General features: G+C 41.7%; 1 protein-coding gene across 2 annotated transcripts in view; it reads right to left on the reverse strand.

The window, feature by feature from the left end:
• dnah5 (dynein, axonemal, heavy chain 5) overlaps positions 1 to 8,617 on the reverse strand; it is a gene marked incomplete at both ends in the record, with an annotated part of 80,131 nt that extends 71,514 nt beyond the window's left edge. Inside the window, 4 exons of one of the 2 annotated variants that reach the window (XM_079227092.1) lie at positions 815 to 978; positions 1,187 to 1,271; positions 1,446 to 1,580; positions 8,528 to 8,617. In XM_079227092.1, the coding sequence (XP_079083218.1) occupies positions 815 to 978; positions 1,187 to 1,271; positions 1,446 to 1,580; positions 8,528 to 8,617 (474 nt within the window). Of the gene's footprint in view, positions 1 to 814; positions 985 to 1,186; positions 1,272 to 1,445; positions 1,581 to 8,527 lie in introns of both variants that reach the window. The other variant, XM_079227091.1, reaches the window with a different exon arrangement.
• Between the last annotated feature and the right edge of the window lie 1,837 nt (positions 8,618 to 10,454).

Here is a 10,454-nt window from a genome sequence, read left to right on the forward strand (position 1 = left end):
TTGAATGATATGGTCAGGCACCAACACTTAAGTGACCTGTTGGAAGAAGCCCTGGTTCTTTAAATGTTTGAAATAATGGAGGGAGCCCTCAGGGTGGACCCCTCACAGGCCAAGCCCAGAGAGCGAGGTGCTTCTGGGTCAGGATGAAAAATAATGTTATTTGTGTGTCAAACAGTAGGAGGCTGTCTGGCCATAACCATATTCTGAGATACACTGTTTTTTGAACAGGTGCCCAAACCTTTATCTCAATTAATACAAAAAATACAGTACTTTCACACTGCTCATCTTTTAATGGCTTTTGGGGACATTACAGTGACTTTGACCTTCATGTCCTACTTCTTACCTGAACCTAAATTCATAAAGCCTAATTCTAACCCTTAAACAAAGTCTTCAAGTATTGATTTACATTATTCGGGACGTGCAATCCTGAAAACACACCCACACACACCAGAGTTGCCCTTCCTGTCCCCTGTCTTGTAGCAAACATGCCTATTTATCAGTGGTGTTGATTAGCTTTGCTGTGGACAGCAGGTGATCAGCAACAATCAATAGCCAGCACTGCCTGTGCTATAAGAGTGCTATCTTTCCCTATTCTTTCTTTAGCTCTGGATTAAAAGAAGCCATTTTAGATGTTTCACACGGATGGGAAACTTTCAACTTCTGTTACATTGAAATAATCAGTCTGTTTGCATTTGTCATTTAAGTGAACTACGTAACAGAAGGCCCCCACAGTTAAAAAAAAAAAAAAAAAAAAAAAAAAAAAAAAGGTTCACCTTGAAAGTCATGACTTTCGAAACAGCACAAAGTGACTCACTCTGTGTATGTTCTCAGAGGTGATTGCCTTCGACGTGTTGGCTCTGGTGAAGAAGACACACACTCCGGTCAGGGCCACATCCCTCCCGTCTGTCACAAACACTTTGGACTTCTTGCTGCGAGCAGGCTGCTGGGAGACAAGCTGGGAGGGCACGGAGGCGGCTGCTGCTGCTGAAACAAAGAATTGGACATAGAAACAACACAAGGTATCACCACCTTTGCATTTGAATTTCCTGTTAATTGATTTTTGAGACCTTCTCAAAATACAATAAAGCTGGGATTGTCGTTAGCGAAATAGGTTTATTCATGCAGGTACAGAGCCTCAACCTATTCATTCATTTTTGACATGGTTACTGTACATTTAAAATATTACCTGCTTCAACTGGCTCCGTGTCCTGATAGTAGAACATGAGGTGTGGAAGACCGTCAGCCACAAAGAATTGTTCCGCGCGGTCAATCTGAGAAAGGAAGAAGAAACCTAAATCAGACACAGTCTCCCAAACGAAGACACATAGGATACTGCTTCCTTGCAGATGCTCTGCATAAAAGTCCTCAGAGTCTTGCAAATGCTTCCACGCCTATTTCTTTAAGTTTTAAGGCTACTTCATAAAAACTAAACAAATACAGGTTACCTGATTCCCCTCCAGCGTGGCATCTTCCACATCAGACTTCTCCAGTCCGAGGCATGAAGCCACAATGCTGAGGATGTAGTCATGTCTTCCATCCAGCTGAGCCCGCTTGGCTTCACGCTCTTCTTTCAACTTTTGCTGAACAAAACACACAGACAAATGTCATTAATGGTAAGATGGACGGGGTGTGGAGGTAAAGACAATTGGCATTCTGAATTGATCAAAATACAAGTAAATTCAACTCTGCTCTGGTTCACTGATAATCCAAAAGAGTCAAGCCATCACATGATCAAGTGCACAAAGCCATGCAATCATAGTTCACATACTTTGTATGTAGTCATGAGGCTGTTGGTATTGACAGATGATTGACGTTCTCCTGTGGTTCTACACCTTTTCCTCAGACATCATTCAAATAAAAAGTCCACTCAAAGAACCCACAACGAATGAGTCGAATATGCCAACATGGATAAGCTGCCAATGCACAGTATCCATCGTACTCTGTGTGTAGCTCCACACCAGAATGACAGAAAATGTCCAAACAAGATGTCAGCAGTCCTTCAAGTGCATTTGCTTCCCTCTACTTTTGAGCACCCATACAACGTCTGCAGAAATCAGGTTTCTGTGAGTAGAGCGACAAACAACACAGGCTATCGAGAATGGTGGGACAGTAACATCCACCTCAATGAGTTGCCAGGTTACGTTGCTTAGTAACACAGGACCAAGGTCTGCCAATGAATTACATGGAACCTGGTGGTGCATGGTGTGCCAGCTGCAGGATGCATTTGAATCCTCTCGTTAACTGCTTCTTGTTTTCAAACAGGGGATGACAGGAATTATTCTTTCTGGCTTAAAGGTAATTTTGCATCACCATGTTTTAAAAGGCCCTCTTCTACAACAAAGCAGTCCTCCAGTGACTGGCCATGCAGACATGCTCAAGCACTCGCTCTTATTTACTCTGTTTAGGCAATTGTTAACAACTGGATTACACTTTAAAATTCACGATGACATATTAACCGATCAGGTTTCTCTCACACACTCTCTGTTCTGCCCTCCTCTCCTCTCTCTTCCTCTCCTCATTGTATTTAAAGTACAATTTAAATTCAATTCAATTTATTTTGTATAGCCTAAAATCACAAATTCACCTTAGAATCTTTACAATCTGTACACATCCTCTGTCCCCTGGTTGTATTGAAGTATTAGGATCAGTAGTTGTGCACAGCGAGGAAGAAAAATCGATATAAGGAAGGCAAGAGGGGTGAAAATGGAAATGAGAAATGACAGGTAGAGGAAATAGAGGGAGCAGGGGAGATAGGAAAGAGTGTAAGAGGGTAGCGTAACAAGTACCTGAGAGACAAGAGGCATGGATAGGGACATGGATTTAAAGAGAGAAGAGACAAAAGTATTAAATCTCGTTAGTTGGAGCCTTGGGATTTGGTCTTGTAAAGCCAGGGTGAGGACGAGCATGCCAACAGCTTCACAAGAGTTAACAAGGTTAGTGAGAGCAGCAACACTTCAGCCTGTCGGCAGCTTGAGGAGAGATCAGACCACAACCACGCTGGCATTCAAGTGTGTCCGTGTCCGCCTGCAGTTTACCTACATCATCCACATGTTCAAAAACCATGGTAATATCGCTAAGCACCAGCAAGCGTCTCACAGGAACAACAGGGGCTGCAGGTCAAAGGTCACTTCACCAGATAGGCGGTCGGTGAGCACAACAACATTGCAGGATTGACATTTACTCTCACTGCACACAGTTAAGTCAATTCACACATGGACACTGTTTTACTATTTTCATTCCAGCCTGCCGATCTCAATTTTCATGTTTGACTTTCCAAATGAGAAATAATCTAATGTGGAGCAGGTGTTGCGCTTTGAAACACAAAAATGACACTTCTTTTAAAAATAGTTTTAGACGTTTAAAAAAAAGCTGAACCATATCAAACTTGTTAAAGTTTCCCGGGAAGCGCACACACATTATATACACACACACACACACAACGCTCATGTCACAGGTCGACCAGAAGAAACGTGTCACGCCATCAGTTGCTGTGCGACCAGACGTTTCACACCTTGTCTCTGCTTTTTAATCCAAATTGTGTGAACAGCCACCTCAGTCTGCAGCCCAGAGACCAGCAATGCAGGCACAATGAGGTGTGGTGCCAATTATTCAAACAAGCAGACCAAGTCACTGCTGAATGCAATACACTAACACACACAACCCTCTGGCCAACAATACCAGGCTCCAACAGGGAAAGTCAGGCGCACACAACCACATGTAGTCATTCCCATAACACACAGCCGTGTAATACCATGTACAGCAGCATTAATAGCTGTCAGAAGCAGACAAAGCCCCAGGCTCAGATAAGCTGTGGCGAGACTGACAATCCCTATAATAAACAAACAGAAAGAAAAAACAGCTGTAATAAAATGTGCAGGGCAGTTTGACAGGACTAGAGTCTGATAATGTATCTAATATGTAAACCAAACCTCAAATAGACACGGGAAATGATTGGGTCCATTTTAATCTAAATCCTTCTGGGGAAGAGAAACAACACACACTGTCAAAGTCAACACAACAGCTGTAGATAAAGTTCTGCAGCTAGTTGTATCATTTGACAGATGCCAGTGCTTAGCATAATGCATTAAAATCCTTTGGATGGATGAAGTCAAATGGGAGAAGACCCTCAAATGACAACAACACCTCTTACCTGGATGAGTTTGGAAACCGTTTGTTTCCAGAGCCGGTTTCTAAACACCTGCGACATGACAGCTCCGCGCCTCTTCGACTCAAACCCTTGTATACGGCGTCTTCTCTGCTATCACGTCCTCATCTACATCCACAGGGGAGCTGAATACTCTCGCCCTCAAAGTGAGTAGCCCTATCAAGTTATCAGTCAGCCGGCTGAGCTGAAGCTACGCTTACTTTTTTTTGTAATCTTTAATGGCTATTCCTGTCAATAGTGGATGTTTTCACATCCAGCTGTGTATGGATCTTTCCAAACAGATAGTGTGTGAGCCATAGGCACCAGTGCGTCATTCAGTCAGTCATGAATTCACCCCCTTATATATGCAGGTAAATACTCACAGACACATGTGAAGAAAGGAAAACGGAAACACTTACACATCCACAAACTAGCATGCACACACATGAAGACACACAATGAAAATAGGTAGTTCTGTGTTGAGCTCATGGACATCCACGATGTCACCTGATCAAATACATCTTATGAATCTAGACAATCTACACATTGCTATTTACCTCATCTACAATATCAAGCTATAGAGGACGTGTCTAACCGTATATAACTATATAGCTATGACAGCAACACAACAGGCCAGTATTTAGTCTTAAAAAACAAACATTTTCATTTTGAAACAATAGCTTTAGAATATTTAAAATCCACATTTGGTTCTTTCATGACGCACTTGTGACTAAAAAAGCCCCAAAAATATGTTGAAGGATTTTAAAATGTGGTCCTCCTTTTAGTAAATAAAGCCAATATGTATCGCAGTGTATTTCTAAACATGTAGATCTGCATTTTCTGACATTTGACGATACAGAAGCAAAACCCCACACAATGTCAGATTGTTTGGATGGTAACGGAGATGTTAAAAAACAAATGTGCTCTTTTTGTTTGCATACATATTTCTTTGGTCTGTTGCATGAAGTTGTTGCTCCTTGTGGGAAGCCTGCATAACCTGCAGCACACTAGAACTCTCAAATAGCCTTTCATGCATATATAAAAGCTGTTTTTCTCAGCTTTTCTCTTGCTTTGAACCTTGAACTTCTCTACTAGCAACATGTTGATACAAGCACATCAGCTGTTTACTGAATCCTGACACGTTAATGATAAATTACCAAGATAGCCAAGAAGCCGAGTTGCCTGTAACTCCAGAACTCTTGGGTCACCTTACCTTGTTTTGATAGTCTGGTTTAAAATGCAGCATCGTTAGCCTTTCAGTCTGACACTTCTTTTCAGGTCATTCCGCCATCTTAATTGGCTTTGCTTTTCATGACATTAGAGAATTACAGTTTCCAACAAAGACGACAAGGCAGAGAACAAGTGGCTTTGCTACAGTATGTGAGCAATCAGCCTTCTTGTTTGCCATGTGAGAAAGGTTACTGCCCTGAAATTATGAGAGTGCTCCTAAAAGGGGGCCGCTAACTAGATAATGCGGTGTTGGATGACCATCTGTCTGCAAGCCAATTATCAAGGCCCTGCTCTCACCTTACAAGTCAATTACAACAAAGGGATGGAGAGACATGGGTGAGGGGGGTTGTGTACAGTGTGGGTAGATAAAATGTTCAGACACACACACACAAACACACACACGTTAACAGATAAAACACGGCGTCTCACTGTAGTCTGACTTTAAACGAGCTAATAACGAGACATTTGCCTCTTAAAGGTCACCAGGTTTCACAATCTAAACACCTCTTTGGAGATTTTATGGCTCACCATTGTGTGCTAACTGACTGATATGAGTCATGTAAAGACTGTACCAGCTGCCCAGGGTAAGAATATGATGGTGATATGTAAAAAAGGCATCAGCATTGTCCTTTATATTAATTTCTTAAATAATGAGTACCGGTTTTAAAGACATTTTCAAGGCTTACGGTAGACATGTTTCCCTGTTTTGACCTCTTCATTAGTTTTTTTTTTCATATTTTCCCAGCCACCACCACCTTGTCACCAGAACTGGAAATTTACTAACAACTCTAGCGCTAATAAACAACTATTTGACAATGCACCATTGTATATCATTGCAAAATGGATACCATCAGTTTTTTGCACCAAAAAAAATCTAAAAAATGCCACCTAGGGCTCCCTTCTTTTGACATGTTATAGACTAAATGAATGATCAGGAAAATAATAATTCATATATTAGAGTATAATGTATATACTTGTTGCCACTCCAGTGAGAAAACCCTCATCATTCAACCGGTAAACGCACAGACACACAAACCTCCCGCTAATTATTATTAAAAAATTCCATTAGCTTTCACTGTGGCGTCCAACAGATGAGAAGCACAGCTCTCCACACAAGGATCTGACTGACGGTTGGATATTGAAGAAATGATTGCAAAGCTTTGCATTTAAAAGCAGCTGGGTCATCAATTTTTCAATATGCCATGACTGATTTTCTAAGTTGAACTGTCTGGTTTTGAGCTGCCATGAAACAGGAGAGTGCCTGTAAATTATAAATGAGGGGGTTGTGGATTCACAAAGAGAAAGACATAGAGTGGGACCAAGACAGAAAAAGGTCCACTATTCTCCCAGAGGATGCTCACACTGCTACAAACATGGAGAGCCTAAACCAATCTGTGTTAAAACCACACAGTCCGGAGGACTCTGCACTTTGACATGCCATGTTTCTCATTGAATGGATTCAACCACTTCGGCAATTACAAAATAAAATAATTATCCAGCCCTTTATCTAAAGTATAGGCTAATACAAACTGGACATAAGGATGACAAACATAGACTGGGGAAATAGTGTAATATCTACACAGGGCAGGATTAGCTCATTGCATCAAAGTCAAGCCTGTACTTCCTGCATAGACAGAGAAGATTACACAATTCTCCATGGTACACAAATGGCACCAGCTGCTGTAAGAACACAACACTTTGACAACAAGTCAAGAATTATATTTATACCATAATATATTCATCTGTCCAGGTTGTGACAGTGCATGATTATTGTTATATTTTCTACGACTGAGTGCAACGCATAAATAGGAGGCAGGTGTTTCCTCACGCATCATTTTAAACAGAGACACACAACTGATAACAGGGACTATTTAAATGACGACACTAATAGAGAGCACTATGTATGTCTTAATAACTCTCTACTACCATCTAGTGGTTTGAGGCTCATAATACAACCAACACATATGACAACATGCTCTGCTGCAGCTATTTATGACTGCTGCTGGGAGGTCCATGAGTCTAATAGTGTAGTGGCTCTCAGAGTAATTATCAGCGTGCAGTGTTCTAAAAATTAAAAATGAAGTGGTAATTAATTTCATCCCTTGTTTTTTTTTCACATAAGAGAGAAAGTAAATGAAGGATAGCCACCGCTTCACCCGGTTCTATCTTAAATAAAGCGCTGGAAGTATCAAAAAGCTCAAACTGATAGAATAGATATCAATGCACTTTAATTTTAGCTTTCGGTCAGAAGGACCTTCATCAGAGTATACATGTGTAGCATATATGAAATGCATATATACCACTGTGTCTATTTCTAGTTATTTACTTGAATTGGGTGTTCATTCAGTTCATTTATATTTTGATTTTCCAATGTTTTAAAACATGATCTACCTGTACACGTACCAACTGTGAAGAGAAGGCATGCATTGTATTGACCCTTTAAAAGAGCGCTGTCGCTTTAAGAGAAGAGTTAGAAAGACTGAAGGAGAAACATGTGCTTGTGTTAAACTGGGATTAGTTTAATAAAAGTTGCAAAGATGGACGTGTTTGTTTGTGGACAGTTCATTTTAAGGGTGCAACACATGATATGCACAGACACACAAATGTTACAAAATGCTAATTTTTGACAAAACAAGACACAACAAAAATATAACTGAGCTTGCCAGAAGAAATAAAGGAAGATCTGTTTCAACATGTGCCAGCTGAATGAATACAACAATGTTGAAACTGAAGGTGGGCAACTGTGCAACTAGTTACATTACCAACACAATGCTCCAGTAATAGAGGATATTTTACAGATATCAAAACAATCATAATAACTATATGTTGGTGTATGGTATGAGTATGAATTATGAGTTCCTATCTCGAGATACTTTATCGAAATTATGAGACAGTATCTTATAATTATGAGATACTAACTCATAATTATGACTTACAAGATCTTATTTTTTTAATCACAGTGCAGAAATTGGCTTTCATACATTGAGTCTTTACACCACCTCAGAAAGAACCAAATCTAAAAAAATCAAAACTATAAAAACATGATGTCATGTTTAATAAGCCTCATATTAAGGGTTTACATTCCTCGGATACTGGGACACTGAGAAGATGTTCCTCATTTCAAAAGGTTTATACATTGCGATGAAGCCCTACCTGCATTTCCCTGAGGGACTCCGCTGGGACAGTGGTTTGGGAGGGTCTGACCCTGCAGCTGGCTTTGGCGAGGCGCGAGCTGATGGACATGGCTACAAACTTCCTCCCTCACAGAAAGTCCTCTTCTATTATTACCAGGCTTCAAACCCTCATGCTTCACCCGCGTCGTTATTCATTTATGGTGTAGTATTTTCTGAGATTTGTTTTTTTTCCTGGTTGGAGCGCGTGGCGGTCCACACCCGCGGTGACCGTGTTTTGTTAGTAGTTTACATGGTAACGAGGGGATTTGTTAAAAGAAAAGAAAAGAAGGGGGGTGAGGACGGAGGAGGCAAACGAGGGAGTGGGCTGGTCCCGAAATATATGGAGACCATTTATTCACTGGCTATTTATACTCAGTTTTCAAAATACACAAATATACGCGTAAAAGCAGATTTTAAAATAAAATCACGTTTGAATAAGTCGGTCAAATGAGTGCCATTGTCGGCTAAAACGTTGAAGTGGCTAATATCCATATGCGCTCGCCCTTTAGGCTAACGTCAAGTTAGTTTTTACAAAGGTAACGAGATAGCGTCGGTGTACTAACTGTTTACTAACTTTAAATCCCGCTTTGCTTTGCTTGTGTTTCAGTAAATTACCTTTGCAGCTCTGCGGCGGCAGGAAACAGCCTTAATTAATCACAGGTGTGCGTGCTGATTGCCCAGCTGCTTCCGTCAGACTGTTAATTGCACAGCCATAGAAAGAGAATACAGTCACGTGCCTACATTGTTTGTAAGACAGAACGTTTGAATATTGATATTTATATTGAGACTGAATTTAATTTTTGGGGGCGCTTATTTAATGAAGTCCCAGCTGTTAATATGTGACGCTCGGCCTTTATATCAGTGGCGTAAAGGAGGCACACACGTCATCGGCTGCTCGTCATAACTAACACAGAGCAACGTGTGAAGGAGACCACTAGGTGGCGGCAGTGCACTGCCCCTATGGCTAAAGAAGCTGAGCCGCAGCTGTCGGTGAGAACTGGGTTATATTTTGGGGGCAAATGACCTCATACTGTAGCATCATCTTCATCATTAGGAGATGAAGAGAGAATTAAGCAGTCCTTCTCCCTCGTCGTCACTGCCATCCTCTTTTCCAACAACAGAAATATCAGCCTTGTGCACGACTCGCCATCACCCAGTAGACCATATAACTCCTAGGAAACTAAATAATGCAACACCAGAACTCAGTGGCCTCGTGGGAATAATAAATTCACGTTTTTCGCAATAATTCAGCTACTGGCCTACGTGATGAGGTTAAATATGATAACTGCTATACTACTATGCTACTATGAGTATTACACTTAACCTATATTAAACAAAAACAAAGCATGGTGTCGATATGACATCTCCCATAACATCTGGGGCTTTGAGCTATTAAGGCACGCAATCCCGAAGGCTGACTCCCACGCAGCCCGCATCAGCACCGCAGTGAGGGACGATGGGGGCTGTGGCGCACGATATAAATTTGGGTGGCGCACAATGCACCAAAACCCCCCGAAACGGAATCCCAGGATATCCCACCCCCCACCCACCACTCGAAACGGAATAGCCCTCCTCCCTCAGACCTCCTCCCCCCTCCTCTTCTTTTTTTTTTTTTTTTCTACCTCCGCCTTCTCTCGCTGTCACCCCCATTCCTCCGCCTCCCCCCCCCTCACGTCCCAACTCGGGAGCGCCGCCGATCGGTCGCCAGGATTTTCCCTTCTCGGCCAAAATGGAGGAGGAGGTCTCTCGCTTAATGAAGAGAGCACCGATTGCGTGACCGGATCTGCTTCAATGAAAGGCGTCGGGATCCGCTTTTGCTGATAAATAATCATTGCAACAATAACAATAAAAAAAAAACCTATTGAGGGATATAGCGGTTGCTGTTTCCGCACTCGCGACCCACCGCC

This window comes from Taurulus bubalis, assembly GCF_910589615.1.
Source record: "Taurulus bubalis genome assembly, chromosome: 12".
Lineage (NCBI taxonomy): Eukaryota > Metazoa > Chordata > Actinopteri > Perciformes > Cottidae > Taurulus > Taurulus bubalis.